Source organism: Strongylocentrotus purpuratus, unplaced genomic scaffold, assembly GCF_000002235.5.
Source record: "Strongylocentrotus purpuratus isolate Spur 01 unplaced genomic scaffold, Spur_5.0 spur5_scaffold_17, whole genome shotgun sequence".
In the NCBI taxonomy this organism is placed as follows: domain Eukaryota; kingdom Metazoa; phylum Echinodermata; class Echinoidea; order Camarodonta; family Strongylocentrotidae; genus Strongylocentrotus; species Strongylocentrotus purpuratus.
The window spans coordinates 23,454,567-23,476,648 of NW_022145602.1; the positions used below are offsets into that span (position 1 = coordinate 23,454,567).

Genomic DNA, 22,082 nt, shown 5'->3' on the forward strand with positions numbered 1-22,082 from the left:
CTCTTTCTGTCTTTCCTTATGTTATTCTTTGTTTCTTCCTTCTATCACTTCCTCTTTCTGTGTTTCCTTATGTTATTCTTTGTTTACATCGTTCTATCATTTACTTCGAGGACGACAGCTATCTCCGCTCCTAAAGTCAAGTGACCTAACATCGCGATGTTACAACTGCGAGCGTTCATACTTGCCAAACACGCCAAAACACGCCAAAACACGCCAAAAGATCACACTTCGTTTTGGAATGTTTCGGGCTTGGCATGTCTGCCGGTAAAGCGTAGTTGCTCTTGGTAACATCGCGGTCAGGCTCCATTTTGGCATTTTTGGCGTGTTTGGAACACAGTGTAAATGCCCCTAATGAGCAAGTTACTGTGAGTAATTCATCTCTTATACCAGCCTCTCGCATGCACACATCACGTGATGGCATTTCAATATTGACATTATGAGGTTTATTTTGTTCACATAAAATTATGACCAACGGAGAAAAGGGGTCTTTATGACGTCACATAGCGTCATAGCGTAAGTGTAAATGACATTCTTTAATTCGCCCACATGTTTTGGGGTATTTTGGGGTATTATTTAATTTACAGGTCAAATATTGACTATTTTGTAATAAAAAATTAAAAGAAAAGATTATGTGCTGAATGAGTATTCCTTTTAAAGGGATCCGGTAATTACTTTGTCTCAGATTTTGAAACAAAATTCTGGATTTACTCATGCTGCAATGATAATTATAAACCTTTAGGTCAGTCAGGAACTCCATGACTTTTACAAGCCGATCGCCTGTCTGAATATCAAGATATTTATGATTGAAAATCGACACAAAATTTTGCGTTTGCCAAACGGTTTTCATAACACTACAGTATATTGGGGATAACGAATATGGTAAAACCGGTCACTCAAAGATTTATTCTTTTTTGAGGCACTTCTTGATTACTTTGAAGCGCGATATTTTTTTTTTTTTTTTAGGGCTTCAATATTACACCATTTTCTCGAGAAAATTTGAGGAAAACAATACTGTTTTTAAAAAATTGACCCTCGGTATTGGTATAAATTGTATAATTTGTCCTCAAGAGGGCGACATGCATTGATTAATAATATATTCATTTCACAACCTGGTTAATACAGCCATCGAAAGTGACCGTCCAGGAAAATCATCTAAACAGGTTGATATAAAATAGGCCTTGAACATGTTGACGTTTTCATGTATCGACTTGCGTTCTGAAATATATCTTTCCAAGTTCAACGAAGAGCTCTGCCTCAGAACAATATGACTTAATGAAAGGTAAATCGAACCTTAATAGCAAACAACTCTAAAAGAAAGGGGAAAATCAGAAAAGCAACTGGCGGGCAAAAGTTAGAACGAAGTCGGTCAAAAAAAAATGTTTTGAATTTTAAATAGTTGTAATCACTATACGTATGAGAACCTCAAATAGCCTAAAAAGGAAATGTTACTGTAATAAAGTGCTGGACAATTTTCCCATCTGTTCTAATACACAAAATGACTAAAATTGTTTTTTCTTCTAAATGACTCGGGAGGGTCCCTCTCTTTAGAGGACAGACGATTTTGTTAAAATCAAATGTCCAAGAAATCAAATGTGGAGTGCCTCAAGGATTAATATTAGGGCCTTATTGAATTTTTGTTAAAGATGTATTCATGATCTTCCTATAGTGTGTCGAGAATATTAAACTCAATTTTATTTGCCGACGTTACAATTGTTTTTTTTATCCCATCAAAATATTCAATCACTTCAAGATATATTTTTTAAGTTATTAAGAAATTAAGTTAAAAACACATGGTTTCCTGTAGGTAAATTGTCAATTAATTTAAGTAAGACATTATATGAATTGGAATACAACATGTGACACTGATTCCATTATTATTTGTTTGTGTAGTACAGAAATTAAACAGGTCTCTTCATTTTAATTTCTTGGCATAATCATTGATAAGAAATTGAAACGGACTATCATGTAAATGCTGTTTGAGAGTTGGCCATGCGATCATGACTACGTCACGGTTCACTGACAAAATTGCCAATTTGCATAGCTATAGGGATCTCATAACTTTGATTTCAAACATTCATTACTCTATTATTATTTGGTTCTTTTTATTTCAAGCTGTCCTAGTTTATTTAGCTTATTTTTCTGCTTTCATACAAATACAATTATTTAAAAAATTCAATTTGGTTAATTTTTGGATGTCACGAAAAAATAAAAAGAATAACATAACCAAAAAACAAAATCGAAACTTTTTAAACAATTTTTTTTTTTTTTTTTAAACATTGGTTTTCCTTTATAAACGCTACTATAAGAAAGCAACAACAACAATCGAAATAAATACAATTCTGTAGCAGCATGTATTTTTGGGTCTAGAATTTGTTGATTTGATTCATATAACTATAGCTCTCTTACCCCATTATTTATTTTATATAATTTCCTTCTTCGTCTTCTTTTCTCTTTCAAATTTTTCTCTCCCTCTTCCCTCTCTCTCTCTCTCTCTCTCTCTCTCTCTCTCTCTATTTTCCCCATCTCTCTCTACCCCCACCCTTCTACACCTACCCCCCCCCCCCCCCCTCTCTCTCTCTCTCTTTCTCTCTCCCAATATCATAACGTCAATGTGTTAGGCCTATCCTTTGGAGATATTAATGTAAAGATAAATTTGAGAATGATCCTCATTGTTAGGATGTTAATCAATAAGCTGAATTTGAATTTTAAAAGTCCCCTCTCTCTTCGCCACTCTCCCTCTCCCATCTCACTTATAGAAAGAGACCAAATTACCCCCCCCCCCCCCTACACTAGTACGTACGTATACGCCCCTGGCCATTTACGTTACAGTAGAGGATGTTAGTATACGTTATTTAATATGAGTATTAATATACCAAATACAAATGTAGTATTATTACAACGACTACAACAAATAATAAATTGAAACCAGACATTGAAGTTTGACCCCTATTAGGCAGACGTGATTGGTGCAAAAGCAATTAGGCCTACATCCTAAGGCACCGTCCATGCAGCCATGCCATCGACAAATATTTGCGATGCAATTTTTATTATTCTCACGTAATAACCTAAGTTGCAACATTGCTAAATTTAGAAGACAACTGCCAGTAGAAAATAATGAGGTGTTTTTATTTGTATAAAAAATAAAGAAATATAATAGAAAATAATGGCCACAATTGACGCAAAGAAAAAAGAATCTCGTCATCAATGACCTCATATTGCGAGCGAGCAGAGCGAGCAAGCGCTTTGGGGGAGAGAATTAAATTATTTAAGAAACAGCAACATGTAGAAATTATACAGTTTGATGAAAAGGATACTACTAATACTACTACTACTACTAGTACTACTGGTACTAATACTACTACTACTGCGACAGGTCTTGGATCTTGGATGACCTAAAATGGCCAACTCTAAATGAATTGTTCGACAAGGCCACTTGTTGTCTGGTTTTTAAATGTATTAATAATTTAGCTCCTCCAGCTATGTCTGATAGATTTGTACTACTCGATGATGTTATGCAACGTACAACTCGAAATAGTAATAAGAATCTTATGAAACCTTTTAAGTGCAATACTGAATTTTATTCTAACACTTTCGTGAATTATGGCGTGGAAGCCCGACTTTGTTTAATTATCAATGTATTTAAACGGATGATATCAGAGAAGTAACATGTTTGTTTTTTTTAATCAAACTCATTTTAAATTTGTATCTACTAAATTGGATCTGGGACATTTATAGGTTCTCTGTCAATTTTATCATGAATCCTCTATCTTGCTGAACATTGTAAAATCTGACCTTTCTTGCCATTTTACAATATTGTATCATCTGAGCGGTGTCTCACTTCCTGTTTTTTGTAATACAAAGGTCTTTTTAACTTCTTATATTGTATCATTATTTACTTTTAATATCGTCTTACCTTTACTATATATATTTGTTGTCGTATTTGATGTTATACTCTTTTTTTTTTCTCTCACTTTATTAAATATGTAAACATTTTGCATATGTATTTGTACTTTTACAAAGCAAGGCAACATGAAAGATAAGGTTTTTGTTTTTATCGTAACTTATTTCACATCGTTAGTTTTACATGTTTATCATTGTGCTTTGATGTTAATATGCTTTATATAATATTCAATTTGTTGTATTTTTTCTTCTTACTGTTATATGTATGATTTTGTTTTGAGAATTCGTATATATGTGTGTATTTTTATTGAGACAGGGCCTTATGGAAGACCAGTTTTTAATCTGAATGAGTACCCTGTATAAAAATGTGAAATAGATAAATAAATAAATAGTGAAGATAATAATGATAATAAAAATAACCAAAAAAATAATCTATCAACACATTTTGAAGTTTATATTGCCTATATTTAAGCCCCTATCAGGGATTTGCAAGCCTTCGAGAACTCATCCCAAAATGTATCTGTACCAGCCATGCAGATGAGGTTTTTTACAGTATGTGCAGAATCTCAGATCATCTCAGATTAAAAGACTTAGTGGTTTTCTTCCTATGAGTGAATATTGAAGCACTCATTTTCTACAAAATTGAATGGGATGAATAAAACAAAATTCAAATTTGAAAAAGAAAAATGAGTGTAACGTTGCTATTATTAAAAAAATTGCCACAATTCATGTTGGACCTTTAACAAGTTCTGAGTTTGGGGCGGTGCAAATCCATGCTGTTCAGACAGTTTTTTATGGACAAACCCCACTTAAAGTATTTTCATATTATGCTCCTGTCTAGGAAAACTGATAATTGGCGACTGTAGACAGATGGCCTGTCTAAAAAGGTTCTTACATATACAATTCTTTCCAGAGAGAGACAATTCGTCCTTGTTTTCACGAAGTGACGGTAGTGAGGAAAATCGTAACGCAAAGTGAATGCAATTTTTTTTCACTACCGTCACTTCGTGAAAACAGCGACGAATTAATGTACATGACCACTACAGACACGTGGCTTTTATAGAGAGGTTGCCACTAAGACAGGCTTGACACTGTACAATGGTACTGGAAATTTTGCAAAAATACCAAAATAGTACGGTTAAGGAATTGCCAAATAACTCGGTTCACCCACACCTACGCACACACACCCACGCACCAATAAGCGCGCACACCCATACCTAGCGACAAAGGCAATGGATTACATGTTGCCTTAACTTGGGCGGAAATACATTAGATATTAAACATGAAACATTTGAACAAGAATGACGCTATATACACATCAACGCCAACCCACACGCGCACATTCACCCACAAACACAAACACACATGTTGACAGGTTGAACAACATCTTACAAGAATAACTGCGCTTTTAAGAAATAGTGCATTTAATATCAAACCTGTTTTAGTTCCTTTCAATTTCACCTGACTATTCTTTATTTTTGTTTTAATCAGTTTGAGGTGAACTTGATGGGTGATTCACATGTATTTGTCAATGTTCAAAATACACTTATTTCAATGCTGCAATCATAATTATAAGCCTCAGGGTCGGTCAGGAATCCCATATGACGCTTACAAGCCTATCGCCTGTTTGATTGACGGTCTGCATGTCTCCCTCTTTCGGCGCTTACATCTACATGTCTATCAGTTGCCGTATTTCTAGCCCATTTTCCACTTGTACTGCAAAGCTTTTGTCTTGTAGGCCTCCATCGCATGATGTATATGTTCTGATTAAATTTCCTCTATCTCTTCTAAAATTCTTTGTGTCAGGCGCGTACGCAAGGAGGGGGGGGGGGGTGTTTTGGGTGTTAACCCTCCCCCTCAATTTTTGTTTTGTTGTTGCTCAACGGGGCCAGGGGGAAGGATGGGTGTGTGTTGAGTATTAAAAAAAAAAAGAATGCTCCTCTGATAATTGCTCTATTCAAATTTGAGAGGTGCCTCTTTTACTTTGACAAGTGCCCCTTTTCCTGTGTAAGAAGTGCCCCTCCCCTTAGATATGCACCTTATATTTTCACATGTGCCCCTTTTACTAATGATAAGTGTCCCACTAAAAGGAGCCCCTTCCCCTCCTCATGAGTGCCACTTTTATGATAAATGACCCTTTTCAGGTACGAGAAGTTACCCCTTTTCACTTCATATAAGTTCCCCCCTTCACCTCCGATAAATGCCCCTTTAAAATCTGATCGGTGCCCGTTTTCTTTCAGCTAATGCACTTTTTTCTTTATTATAAGTGGCCCTTTTTAATCACTTCAGTGGCCCTTTTCATATCTGGTCATTGCCCCTTTTCAGGTGCGATAAGTGCCTCTTTTCACCTCACACAATATGATACGCACCAAGACCTCAGAAATCTTTAAAAAATGTCCTCACTCGCAAATAATTTTTCAGACCATCACACCCAATGACTGCAAAGCATGATGCATACGCAATATGAAGTATGGTGTATAAAGTGAAAAAAATATTTAAATCATCCCTGATAATGTAATCACAATGTAGGGGTATATACCAATGTCTAAATAAATGTTTATTTTTCGCTTCGAGATTTCCCTTTGTAGTTGCCCTTTTTTCCCAGAAAGTGCCCTTTTTTGCCCCCCCCCCCCCCACCCACCAATTTGGAAGTCGCTCGGCCGCCTCTGCTTCACAAACATGTGGCATAAAAATCGGGCCTCATTTTTAAGCTTTTACTTGTCATACTTACAATATGAAGGCATGTGAAGAGCGATGCTTTTCAGGGAACCTTTTTTTTTCTCTTACGTTCTTCCACACTTGCATAATAACAATGAAAACGCTCACAAATTATTGTTCATCTCTCCCTAGAACTCAACTTTTTCTTGGGGGTTGTCAATACTAAATTGTTCGACCAGGTAACTGGAAAGTGTTTAAAGCGTGTTGCAGGGATTTGCACGGCCCAAAACTCAAAACTTGTGAAAGGGCCAAAATGTAAAAAAACATATAACAGAAAAGATTCCTAAAAAGTATGGTGGCAAAATATTCATTTCATTCATGAATTTTTGCAACTGGCAGCAATTTATTTACCCCATTTGTTCTGTACAAAATGAGGGATTCAATTTCATTTCATTACCTCAACTGGCTGCTGCAGATAAATTTTGAGATAAGTTTCTGGGGCTTGCAAATCTCTGATAGGTGCTTTAATAAAGGAAATATAAACTTTGAAATGTGTTTAAGATACTATGTCCCATTTGCAGGCCAAAAAAAAAGAAAAGGTTAAATTACATCGCCATTTGGAAGAAAATACTATTTGTTGAACTTCCCTCAAAACGAAAGGGCTTGAAAATGTCTTTTTGTGCGAAAATAATGGCAGTTAGTTGTAGAATGGACTTTAGGGATTGCAATCCTTTTAGTAGATAGTCTGATTTTAAGACCCTGGAACCAAATGGTCATACGTTTTGTGCTGCACAAAGATTCAATCAGTTTAATTTTGGGCATGAGAAAAAGTGGGTCATTGATGTAGACACATACTCATTTACCTGTTACAGCTCAGTTTAAGTATGTTATTACGAAAGACAAAAGGAATTCAGTCCGTCACTGAAAGTGTCTGACAGTGAAGTCTAGATCTAAACAGATTTCCTTGCATAATTTAATTACTAGGACACTGCTAGCATTTAAATGTCAGATATGGCATACGTCACATATTCACAATTCCTGCAAAGTTCTACAGAATTAGATGTTGGCTGCAAATGGAACATAGTACTAAAAATCAGAATAGTTTTTCTTCGTCTCAACAATTAATATACAAATAATGAATGGTTATGAGTTCAATAGTGCGAATATGTTCATGAGTTGAAAGATTGACATTCTATTCAACGAAGCGTCAGCCGAGTTGAATAGAATTAACGTTAATCTTTCAACGAATGAAAATATTTGCACTATTAAACGAATGAAAAACATTCATTATTTGTTTTATACAACATCGAAGAAGACCTAATAGAACGTTAATCAACAAATTATGCTTTACTCCTTATAAAGATAAATTACAGTTCGAGTCAAGCCTTCTCAATTACATGCAGATTGCCTTCGCGTCAGATACACGCAGGGATACGCGCGCGCACATGCAGCAGAGAGATACGCAGTCTGCATATAACCAAAAATGCACGGCGCATATAACCAAAAATACACGACCGTGCAATATACCATCTATTGAATATCATGTGACCAACAATCGTCCAATCAAATGACAAGGATCCACGTAGGTGTTGTATAATGGAGCAATAATAAAACATGACTGGCTTCTGTACTATGATACAGGTCAATAATTCTTTTATTTTAAAAACATATGGGAGCATATCTTCATTTCATTTTTACATTCCTTTAACAATTCAACATTATTAGCATTCAAAATATTGCTTGCGATACATAATATACATGTTTATGGTATATAATTAAACAGAGAATAAATCAACTAGCTGGAGTTCAGGATTATGCATACGATACTTTTCATTCAAAGATATACTTTGGGAATAATCAATTATACATGTAATTAGCATGGTCAATCCTAAATATATTCATTCCAAATTACCTACCATCTATTATTAAATCTGAAGTTGGCAAGTGAAAATATATAAACCTTCCCCCCCCCCAAAAAAAAAAAAAGGTCAAAGTATGATGATTATTATTCTTATTCATTGGGTTATTTTACTTTTTTTCCTTGAAAGACATCGCTTTTACAAAAAAGCACTAACTGCTATCAAGTGCAAACTTACATTATCATTATTATCATCATTATTATTATTATTATTATCATTATTATCATCATTATTATCATTATCATTATCATTATTGTTATTATTATTATTATTATCATTATAATTGTCATTATTATTGTTATTATCATTATCATTGTCATTATTATTATTATCATTATTAGTATATTTATTTACTGTTCTTCTTCGGTGCACATCCCACTATAATATGTCTCTATGGGCTTCTAAAAGAATTTGGTATTATTATATTCAATTATATTATTATTATTAATTGTATGAAACCTAATTTCTCAATTTTCACCATTGCAGCCCAATATTCTTGTTTAAACTTGCATATTTAACATGGAGAGAACCATCTATTTTGTACTTACCAAATTTTGTACAAGGGCTGTGGGCATACATCAAATTACAATAGCCTGTTTTTTTCAATGATTATTTACCAATGGTATTGAACTATTTCTGCACCCCAAACCACAAGATATTGGGGGGGGGGGGGGGTTGCAAATCATCTGGGTACTTTTGCTCAAAGCACAAGATATGCTGATTTTTCTGGTTGGCTCAAAACTTTTCATACAAATAATAATAAAAATTATAAGTACTTTTTGCTCTTCCACTTTTTTTCTAAAATAAATGGAAATCACGTATTTTAATCATCCGTGGAATGTACGCAAGTTAATATTCTGCTAAACAACTACATTCAGTACTAATATACAAATTGTCACATATACAATGTAAATTATTGCTTTCTTAATATTTCATCACATGCTACTGCAGCACTAGTCTTGATGGATATCTACACTCCTGCTCCTGGGGGTGTTTCACAAAGACTAAGATCGACTTAAGTTGGACACATGAACTATGGCAGGCCGTTCATGCCACTAGTTCCTCTAACCATTCCTGGCATTGGTTTCTCAAGGGATGTACAAATCGTGGTCACAAATCTCAAAAATGTACATATTTTTTTTATTCCATTATTGAAGGAAAAAATATTATCTAAAGATCATAATTGAGAGACCAATGGTGAGAGCGAACAGTGGCAGGAATGGCCTGCCATAGTTCAACTGCAACTTAAGTCTATCTTAGTCTTTGTGAAACACCCCCCAGGGCCGGTATTCAATTCAATAATCACGTCAGAAATATCAGTGTTTTCCTCCGTTTCAAGAGAGCTAAAGCACTTTAATAGCCAACTTCCGTATATACAATTGCAGCTTTGGGCTAGATATTTTAGGCTAAGTTTAAGACAGCTCTTGAGCTGCGTTGATTGGCTTAAGCGGCACACAATTATAAGAGTGTGAATTAACACGTTGCCTATGGAAACCGAGGCGTGTGTGTACTAAGCCTATGGAAATATGAGAATTCAGTAGTCAACGTGTTAAATGCGAAATGTTAATTTTTAGATTTTGAGATTGACCATGTGACGTCACAGAGCTTATCAGCAAGAACTTCGCCTCAACGTCGGCTTGCTTAGGTAAAATGCTCCGATGTAATCCAAAGACAAGTAACAACATATTATTTAGCCAACCCTAAGGCTTAGTAAAATTTAAACCATATTAGCATAGTGAATTGAGTACGGCCCCTCGAAGGTTCAATGGTTATATACATTTTAGTCTTAAAATCTAGGCATACACATGTATAAACAGATGTGGCACATACAGGTTTCAGTTTGATTCATCAAAGCTACAAGTATCTATAGAAGCTACCAACAAGCCCGTTTTGATGACAAACAATATTAGGACCTACTTTATGAGGAGGCAGAAACAACATTGAAAATGCAGAACAAAATATCATAGGGGATATTTACTGCCCTTCTAAATATCCTCAAAAAACCAAACAAAAAAGAACTCAACATATTTTTCAACAGCTACCATTTCAGAAGCTAGTTAATTACTTTTTAAAGATAAAGTTGAGTTCTGGTCATGCGATGGCATTGTGAAAGAAAAGGTGTGGAATGGATCAGAAAAAGTTGTTCATATAGCATGTACCGTAAGTATTGGTGTGTATTGAAAGGTTCTGGATTCATCAAAATTATAATAAATTTGGCCCAGTCTTGGCAAAGTTACAAGCACTGTACACAGAAGGATGTATATGGGACCACACGAACATGTGTCGTAAAAATCTGTCCCAATTTTTACGATGTTACATGCCATATTTAGAATATAAAGGCATTTGAAGAGCCATGCTGTACAGGAAACATGTTTTATCTGATGTTCTTCCACCCTTGCATAATAAGAATGATAACGCTCACAAATTATTGTTCACCTCTTCCCAGAACTCAACCTTCCCTTTAAATGTGTAAATGAATGGTGACTAGGCCCAACAAAGCTAAGTCCTGCACGTCTTCACTGAGCTTTGTGTTATAAGATACAGAAATTTGAAGCGTATTACACTCTTTGTATTATTTAAGGTGTTCACACTTGTACAAGCATTGCTTTTTAGTGGACCCCGTTGTTTTCAACATGTATTTCTACATTTGTGGTAAATGCTCATAATTGATGAATGTAATTTTTTGTTGGAAACATGAATAAATTGAATTGAATTTGTGTCACTAAAAAAAACTGTTGTGGTTCTGTCGAGTCATATCTGAATGAGTTGTAAAGAATAGTACCACTATAACATTAACTATGAATAAAATAAGTAGAACAGAAAAGTCATCTATGCATTATGAATATAAATACATATGAAAAACAAAACGAAATGTACTTTGTGGCTTGTAAATTTCTGTATTATTCTAATTTAACAATATTTGCAACATGGTTGCATGGCCATAGCTGATGAGTTGAATTTCTAAAAGAAAACGTAAGGAGCTACATTTGGTCTTGCTATATGACAGTACTATCAATCCATGTACTAAGGGTGTAATATTCACGATGAGACTAAAATATAAAAAAAATTATTGTTTTACGTTATCACTTATTAGGACTTTTCTTCCAAATATGCTATTCTTCCATCTTCTAAAAAAACAAAAATAATTATTGATTTACTTTATCACTTATCAGGACCTTTCTTCCAAATATGTTTTACTTCCATCTTCTAAAGTCTTATACATGAAGCTGTATTAGGCGTATCTTACTGGGTGTTCCCTTGTTCATACGGATGTCTGATTTTGGCGCTCCTTTCAGTAGCAATATCCCAAAAGTTATTCTCCGTTCTTTGGATGGGGCTTCCAAAGTCTTGGGATACCAAGCTGGAAAGGAGCACTTTTGTTACCGGTGTGTCATTGTTGCTAAGGATGTCTGTTGACTTGGTTGATAAATCCTTACGTACAGAGAAATTTGAAGGTGAGATTATAGCAGCAGTGAAGGCTACCAAAGTCTTAGAAATCTACAGTGTCGTGGTAAAGTGGTTTAAGGCGCTTGACGGGAGATGCGAAGGTCAAGGGTTTGAATCCTGACACGGCACTAATATCCTTTGGCAAGATATTAACCTGCACTTACTACTCTCCACCCAGGTGTTAAATGGGTACCCGGAAGGATGCGGTCGTCATCGTTGGTCAAACAGTTTTTGAGCGTCAAGTAACGCCTGGCTGGAATGCTCCACAGGGAGTAGAGATTGTGCACACTTGTGTGCAGGCAAGCACTGAATCCAATGACCGGGGTAATAGTATATTTGTAAAGCGCTTAGAGACATTGTATTAAGAGCTATATAAAAGCTAAATATTATATTATTACAGGGATATCTCAGTTGCTAGGTGTGTCATTGGTGCTAATGGGTGCTGAATTCCTTATGTGACATTTCTGGAAAGTTATGCATTTTTCTAGCGATAGGACTTCCAAAGTCCAGGACACCAAGCCGAGTCTGTTGCTAGGTGTGTCCTTGTTGCTATGGCTGATTACCTCTGGCATTACTGGTGAGTTCTTCCAGCGAGAAAGTCTGAAAGGCGATTCTCTCGTAGGGATGGAGACTACCGCACTCATACAAGCAAGCAAACTTCATGGTGCTCTTCCCGGTGACCTTATCCTTGACCCTGTAGCAGGTGAGGTCGGAGTACGCGCTGGGACCGGGATTCAAGGAGAGCGGTGGACTCCACGTCTGACAAGCATCGCGACTAAACCGCACCGACATGTTGACACGTGTGTTACGACTGGCTGGGTTGGAGAAGATGATCCAACGCTCTGCATCCCTCTCAAGCTTGGGAATGTGATCTGGAGGTTCAAAGCTCATCACGCTTGCCTGAAAGAGAAGGGAGATTAAAGATAAAGTTCAGTTTGGGGCATGCGATTGCATTGTAAAAGAAAAGGTGTGGAATGGATCAGAAAAAGTTGATCATGTAGCATGTAAGTATTGGTGCAAGGTTCTGGAGTCATCAAAATTATTATAAATTTGACCCAGTCTTGGTAAAGTGACAAGCACTGTACACAGAAAGATGTATATGGGACTTCAAAAAAGGATGTCGGGCTACTAACCTTGATTTCCTTATCTTTCTATACTCATTACTCAGCCAGTATACACTTTCTACCAAAATTGTTTGGCAACGTCGATCTGGCACTACTCAGTGGCTGCCGGGCTCACGATCAATTGGGCAAAAAGAATTTCCATTTTCGGTTTAACTTAATAAGATTTGGAGTGGACTTTAAAAGATTAATATTATTATTATTATTATTATTATTCAAACTCTTGAACATTCAGTGTAAGTTTCGTTTGATTCTGTGATAATACAAAATTTTCCTCAATATCTAGGGACTTGTAAGTAAAAGGTTATGATCGATCATATCTCCTTCAATCCAATCCAAAAGATATTTGATATAGCGCCTTTTCCTTGCAGTTACAAAACGCTGCACACACACTCCACAATGTTTGAGTCACTTAAAAACAAAAGATAGACACTTCTCCGAGATCAGTCAAGTATATGTAGGCTGGTAATAAAGTAATTTCTAGCAGAATAGATCTGACTTGAGTAATTTCAATCAGTCGTATCTATACAATAAATAGTATCAATAGTAACTTATTATAATTAATATAATGTTAAATAAAGATACAGTGATACACTGAATGTAACATGCGGTTGATTGTGATACAATTATGATTTTCAACAATGATGCATTTTGCATTCCAGGCTTGTCTTTTCGAGCCACATTTTATTTTAAAAAGCTACCTAAGATCTTAGTTGTAACATCTGGGACAACAAATTAAAATTCATGGACCCCAGAAGTTTATACTGACCTTATGTTAGCTTAGCGTAATGCAGTGGCATGAACAGAGGCATCAACAAAGCAAGGTGCATAATTGTTGATAATTGTAATTTATCTCACACAGTTAGGATAAGGAGTTGGTAAATGCATAACCATCTTGATGAGGCTTAATGTAAGCTAAACCTTCATTTTGATTTGTCAAAAAAACACTTTTTGATTAATCAGACATCACCAAATTTTATTAATTTACTTTCTGGGTGCGTCTTTAAAGGCCCACTGTACTACTTGAAGCAACTTGCTTCCTCTATATAGAAAACAATGTCTAATCGGTGACCATTGGTCCCCCATGATCCTCTTTATCTTATGTTAATTGAGAGCTGAGTTGATGAGATAGCCACCTGTCAGTGACCTTGCTGGGTGGTCTAATCCCTAGTACAGATGGCCTTTAATGCTACTACATTTCGCTAAGCTACCAGATACTAAACTTCAAACTCCAAACTCCAAACTAGGTTTAGGTTAAGCTTTGGTCAAAAAGGTTTGTACGAACGATTATTTCCCTGTTTTTCTATTGTCTTCCCGAATGTCCATTGTCTGAAAATCGTTTGTACAGCGTTCGTAGCAGTTCGTAATGGCATTTGTGACCAAGGCTTTGGGTTCATGAAGGCCATACCTGACACCCTCCGAAGTTCTTAATGGAAGGAATCCATCTTGAGAGGAAGTACCCAGGTTCTTCAAGGTCATCGGAGAGCTCGCCCATGGTGAATGATATACCCCCATCGATGCTATAAGACTCCTGCCGGGTGGCTTGGGGATCACATGTTCTACTGTTGACATAAACATGGCCTTCTTCTAACTCTGCTGCCTGGAGGAAGAACAAACAAAAACAAAAGAAAAATACCTTAATAATAATAATAATATACCATACTAATGTAGCACATATCACAATATGTCTCTATCTGCTGTAAGAAAGAGTAAGAAGGAAAGGTGGATAGTATACCATAAGAAAAGTGAGATATGCTCAACATACTTACTCTTGTTAACATTGGAAAGTATTTTTGAAAAGAAATGTTGTTATATATATATATACCTCCAATATATAAAAATGACCCCCTACGAGATGCAATGCATCCAACACTGGATTGGGATGATCTAATACAGAGTGAACTTTGTGGCGTAGTGTCCCAGGAAGAAGAAGGAGGAGGAGGAGGAGGAGGAGGAGAAGAAGTAGAAGAAGAAGAAGTAAAAGGTGAGAGTGAAGAAGAAGAAAAAGAAGAAGAAACAGAAAAAAAAGAAAGAAGAAGAAGTAGAAGGTGAAGAAGAAGAAGGTGAAGAAAAAGAAGGTGAAGAACAAGAACAAGAAGTATGAGAAGTAGAAGGTGAAGAAGAAGCGTAATTCAATACAAAGTCAATCATGATTCAAATCCATTTGGTTACATGCATATTTCGATAGAAAATCAATCTGTAATTTCATCTCCGTTTCTCTATCATGGTTGTATTCTTTCAACAATAATTGTTTAAGAAGTCTGATTATAAGACTATGTTGATATTAAAGATTTTCCAGAAATCATTACGCAATTTAATGACTTAAATGGGATAACTAATTATGAGCTTTACAGGAATGGTTCATTATTATCATTATTCTTATAACTATAAAAGGATTTTTATCATGCTTTGTGAAATAAAAACGTAATGAAATGAAATGAAATGAAGTAAAATGTTTCCACTGTATTCTAAGCGATAATGCACTCTTTAATATCCAAATATATGCATGTAGTTTAATGAACAAAGGATAGTGTACGTCATAGGGAGTGCCCTTTGTGGTGAGGTTAATGCATTGCTGTATAATCACGCCTTGGATTGAATCATGAAATTAGGGCATCAATCAAAAGAAAATTAGATCTTAAAGGTAATGGACATGAAAGCCCTTAAAACACACCTATTCCAAATATTAAACAGGTAAAGGAACTCAGCATTAGCCTATTTTCTGTTTGCTTTGTTTCACTTTACGTCCCAAGCACATAGAGACATACATAGGTAATGTGTTATGTGCTATAAAGGAATGGTTTATTATTATCATGATCATTATTCTTATTATCATCATTATTAATATCATCATTATTACTGTTGTTTTTATTAATTTCATTAACATTACTATCATTATTATTATTATCATTATTATCATCATCATTACTATTATTATTATCATCATTATTACTATTTTTATTATCATTATTATCATCATCATTACTATTATTATTATCATCATTATTAATATTTTTATTATCATTAATGAGTCAAAAATAGTGTTTTCCTATATTTCCACCATTTGGGGTACACTTGAGTGGTTTAATAGACTGATATGGTTGTCACAACATTCTTTTTGTTTGTTTTATGCTGACCCTCTGACAGCATTTCAACTATTCTAGTATGGGTTACGTGTACCAGAAAAATGTCATATTATGCAAAATAAATACAAGTTACTCCTGTGATAAACAAGTTCATACTGTAACCCAATTTAATTTGCTTGATCCTAGGTAATATGCAATGCGTCCCAGAAAAAATGAAACCGAGAATTATTGATGTTTTATCATAACTTAAACGCAATTATAATTAATAAATGACACATATTTGTAATGCTTAGATCCTCCTCTTTCATTTGATGCAACTTATATTGCTTTTAATCACTCATGCATGAAATATACATCATATGAGTTGCATTAAATGAAAGAGGAGGATCTACGCTTTACAAATATGTGACATCTATTAATTATAATTGTGATTAAGTTATGATAAAACATTGATTATTCTCGGTTTTGTTTTTTCTGGGACGCACTGTACATTGCTTGATTGATGGTATATTTTAGCTGGTACCTTTCAAGACTACCTACTGTAGCGAAGCTGATCTGGTATTATAATTATAGCCTCAACAAAAATGAATAATAGATATTCACATGCGATCCGGTCCTTTGAGGAATCCAAACAATAATTGTATTTCATTCACTCTTGCATATTTTACAATGATTCCTCCGTGAATCCATCTGACTTGTAGTGGGGTTTATGAACAGAGAATTAATGCATTTCGACAAGCATCCCTAACAAAGTGGCCCCATTTTCTACCCGAGCTGATGGCAGCGTTCTAGTACGAGGCGGCTATAAATAACTATGCTACGTTCACAATTACAATACTTAGTAACTCTAGACCTTTAATAATAGTGCTATAATCAATCACTATGAATCATGATGATAAGCTAAATGACATATGTAGGAATATATCATCTATTCAAAATAGTTTATAGCCAGCATTCTCGGTTAGAAATGGCTTCTAATGAAGAATTTCAAAAAGGTCTGAGTGAATTAGCAGGTGTTTATATTTTCGACTGCTACGATCTTTGGATAAAATACCCTCTTGTATACTACCAGTATGTGAATATTCATATACATGTATGTGCATATACACTTTTGTTTGTGCTGTCTCAGTGTACATAATTTTCATTGAAGTGTATTTTGTTCAATATTGAAACAAAAATGGAGGTCTTTATAGACAGGTGGTCGCTATTAAAAGCAAGTATGACTGTATAATGAAATAAAAATGGGTTATTACTGAGGGAAGAAGTATGTTTTAAGAAACGTTTTAAAAAAAGTAAGACAGGTTAATTCTCTGATGGAAAGTGGCATATATTGTTCCATGTTTTCAAAGCAGGCACTATAAAAACGTTTTTCGGTAGATGAAAGTATGGATTTGGGAATATGGACAGTTAATATTTGTCAGTTGTCAGTTTCTCTCATAAAGCAATTTCACTTCAAGTGTACACATTTAATGTTGCCTTTAAGAGCTCTCGATTGGACGGACAAAGAAATCAATAAACCAAGCGATGACCCCCTCTCAGCTGTGGATTTGATGCACACGACCAATAAAATCATCTCATAATACAATTTAGCTCTTGAAAGGACACTACTAGAATATTGACTTGGTCAAAGTGACTTGATAGATTGAATTCATAACCTCACGATGACAACGAACATGGTGACAGTGTTTCATGCATGAAGATATGAAAACAAAGTTCATTTTACAATGTACAGCCCCTCAGTAGTATAGGCAAAGCTTAATACATGTGAGGTATATTGAGTCATGCTTTGTTTCTATGTTACTTTGGACGAAAATAAATTCAATAGACAACAAAAGAAGGAAAGAAATGGGGAAAAAACTGCCATCACACTGGCTAAGAATTCAGGACATCATTTTGCAAAACCATCATATGTACAAATTCACCACATATTAAATTTTAGTTAATACATGTATTTCAATGGGATGTTGGTGAACGTGTACTAGCATGTAGGAGAGTTTTATGAAAAGATGCCCTCATTCCTGTGTATTTGCAGGATGACTGCAAACTTCACTGAAAAATGTGAAAGTGTACAATTTCTCCCAGATTCCTACTAAAATTGTTAGAGATTCACTACATGGAGTTTTGTCTCTTGACTGATACAACCTGAACCGTAAAACCTTGTTCAGACATTTATACAGCATTTTTTTTTGAATGACGTAAAGTGTACAAAATACCCTTCACATTTTTGTATCATTAAACACATGGCTATGTGAATGAGGACGTAGGGCCTTTCTATCAAGCAGTTTCCAGTCACTTTAAAGATAAAGTTGAGTTTTGGTCATGCGATTGCATCGTGAAAGAAACGTTGTGGAATCGATCAGAAAGGGTTGATCATCTAGCATGTAAGTACATGTATTGGTGTGTACTGCAAGGTTCTGGAATCATCAAAATGATAAGAAATTTGGCCCAGTCTTTATAAAGGTACAAGCACTGTACACAGAAAGATGTATATGGGACTATGCACACATGCGCGACACATGCGTTTATCTCTCACATAACAATAGATAAACTAATTTACAAAATATATCAATTACTAGGCGGTTTCTTAGCAAATTTGTTATCATCATGTATTAGTTAAAACATATTCTTTCACATGATTGGTAATAGGAGCTTCCATTTCATTTTTTGAAATGGGGGCGTTTCCAATACTAGTCTTTACCTTTAAACGAAAACTGATGTTTTTGTTTTGGTGGTGGTTTACTCCATCACATCTGAAAATTATAGCAAGAATCTAGTTGCTTACTAACAAGCATTTATGCTTTCTTAGCAGTCAGGTAAAATAACAACCACTATACTAAAACAAGCCTTTTGGCAAATGCTTCACTAATCAGTGCCAGCAATTAATGTGATTTCTACATACACAAAAACTTCCACAGTAGTAATAACAAATTCTTAATTATAGCGTACTGGTCAATCAGCACAACATTATTTGTCCTGTGTGTTGGGGATTCTGCGTGGCTGTGCAATATTACCAATAAGAGCTTCAAATATTACTTAACAAAAAAAGGTTTCTGAGAATATATAACAAACTAATTTGTACCTCACTTTTTTAATGAACCATTTATTTTATTGAATATTTTTTCTCTCACTTTCACTTATAAATGAAAAGAAGAATTATGAATTAAATTAAGCCAAGGTCACTATGATTACAAAATCAATTTGAAACAGATGGCTACTACTATCAAGAATCAATAGCATTTATGGCCCTGAATCATGGAGGGAGAGAGAGAAATAGTTTCTCTGGAAATGTGTCAAAGAGAACAGGTTCTAAAATGCCCTTTGTTGCAATATGGTAAAGTGTCAAACAGAGGGGGAAATCTGTTACAGCAATGTGCGAAACCCGGATGGGGGAAATAACACCTAGAGGTTTTAGATGATTTCCAAAATAAAGATTGGGCTGATCAATTAAAGTTCAAATGAAAGCTGCCTCCATACTGTGTTCTAAGAAAGAAAATTGATTAGATAGAAGATCTTTGGAGTCACCACATTTCTAGGTTATGTGTTAAAACACCCGGCCACCATTTGGTGTTTCATAAGCCTCAAAGGCCCGTTCAGATATGACGCAATTAAACCACCACAAAAAAGCGTTCACATTTCTTCTTTTGTGTGTGTCTAAATGAAAGGCACCTGGGTGCAACAAAGATCCTGGGCTCTGTGTTATATTATGTAGAAATGTTTTGTGGATTACACTTAAGTCATCACATTAAAAACAAGGAATATCTGAACAATGCCCAACTGCTGCTAATTCTCATGGGTTACTATTCACCTGGACACATAGTTCAGAAAGTTTGATTATAAACTGTTAGACAGTGTATAACACAAAAAAGAATTCTTTTAGTTTGTGTTTTATACCTCACTTAAGTAATCCAGCAATCTGATTGGTCGAAATTGCATTCATAAACTTTAACTGTTCCTGTAAAAACAGACCTATTTTCCCAATAACCATGGTTATTGGGAAAATAGGTCAGTCTCCATGGTTACCCCATAGGTTTACATGTTAAAAAATGGTTTGAGCGATCGAGGATACCGTACGTGTGCGAAGAATTGGTCGGTAATTTCAATAAAATTTAATCTCGATCGATCTTACCGACAATTTTATCTTGCATTGTTGACATAAAGACGAAAATAAACTTCCAAAAACAAAAAAACAACATCTGCCGATAGATCTTGATCTAAGTTCGTGCCAATATGCATTGCAAAAGTAAAAGAAGGGCCCGATTAATGGAGCAGCCGCGAATCATCAATCACGCGAAGCCCTTTTAAATCCATTTTAATGTATATATTAGAGAAAACTGTTAAGTACATGTATGGTAACAGAGCGCGATAGCCGTGCGGTTTAAGGCGCTGATTTTAGATACATCACCTTTTGTATGCAAGAGATCGAATCCCATCTTCGACAAAAGTTTTTTATTTTTTATTTTTTATTTTTTATTTTATTTTTTTTTAGCATATAAAAGTATTAATGACTGCTTTAATATTCGAGAAATAGTTGTTTTTATACGCTCTCGGGAAGGTTACAATTGGGCTATTGCCCTCGGCACGCCTCGGGGCAATAGCACAATTCTAACCTTCCCTTGAGCGTATAAAAACAACTATTTCTCTCAAAGCAGTCATTAATACTATAATATTGTCCTCTATCTATCATTTCTAAATGCGACAACCATAAACTAAGTTATTATAAACTAAGTTATTAAAAACTAAATAACTATAAACCAAGTAACTATAAGCAAAGTTATTAAAACCTAGTAACTATAAACCAAGTTATCAGAAACAGACCTTACCTGGTATATCTACTCCATATTCATCTTTAGCCATTGGTATATTTCCTCCTACCATCATTACTAAATGAGACCACCATAAATATTTAAACCAAGTTACTATTAACCATATTACTATAATCAGGTTATAATAATTCACGTTACTATAAACCAAGTTATTAGAAACAGACCTTGCCTGGCATTCATTGGCTGGTATATCTACTCCATCTTCATCTTTGGCTGGTGGTATTTTTACTCCTACCATCATTACTAAAACAAGATTACTATAAACATTTAAACCAAGCTATGATAAACCATGTAAGCATAATCAAGTTATTATAATCTAAGTTACTATAAACCAAGTTATCAAAAGCCAACCTTACCTGGCACTCGTTAGCTGGTATATCTACTCCATCTTCATCTTTGGCCGGTGGTATTTTTCCTCCTACTTGCCAGGTATCTCCACCATCGTCACTGAAGAGGACAATAGAACAATTCCTACTACCATGGAAACTATCAAAGAACTCCAATATTGACCACTTCAGCTCCGCTAACCAACCTGTACATGATAACAAAAACAACAAAAATGTAAGTATAAATTAATTATTTTTATTTTTATTTTAATATTTTAATTCAAACCTTTGGCACAGCCTCAACAAGTTCTGCAGTGACCCGAATTCCATTTAATTTCTTTACCTTTAAGTGTATTGATTAGTGACCTTCTGATGTTTGTATAACTTGTATTTCTTTGTTTTTTACACTTGTAATATCTTTTATATACATATATATTTTTTATTGAATGGAATGAATAAAAAATTTGAATCTTGAATAAATCTACATGTGGGCAATTCTATGGATTCTGATTCATGACATACAATTCTAAAATCAGTATTTGAAGAGTTTAACTCCAAACGGAGCTAAATCCACTTTTGTAACTTCTGATAAAAAACAAATTGTTTACCAGGTTTTGTACAGGTGTCTATGGAAAAAAATTATATTAGAAGGTGCATTTTTTCATAATTGCTCCCAAAATTTAGGTAAATCATTTTATTTAAAGACAGGTACTTGAGTGAACAATGTTCTGATATCAATAACTCAATTTTCATCAAAAGTGGATTTAGCTCCTTTTGGAATTAAACTCTTCATTTATTATAT

At 34.8% G+C, this 22,082-nt stretch overlaps 1 protein-coding gene across 1 annotated transcript in view; it reads right to left on the minus strand.

Moving 5' to 3' along the window:
• Nucleotides 1-12,227: 12,227 nt before the first annotated feature.
• Nucleotides 12,228-22,082, minus strand: part of LOC755390 (sialidase-3) — a 59,244-nt gene continuing 49,389 nt past the window's right edge. Inside the window, exons 6-8 of the mRNA XM_030987943.1 lie at nt 21,311-21,486; nt 14,454-14,645; nt 12,228-12,824 (exon numbers count right to left, since the gene is read on the minus strand). Coding sequence (XP_030843803.1) covers nt 12,474-12,824; nt 14,454-14,645; nt 21,311-21,486 — 719 coding nt within the window. The 3' untranslated portion in view covers nt 12,228-12,473. The remainder of the gene's footprint in view (nt 12,825-14,453; nt 14,646-21,310; nt 21,487-22,082) is intronic.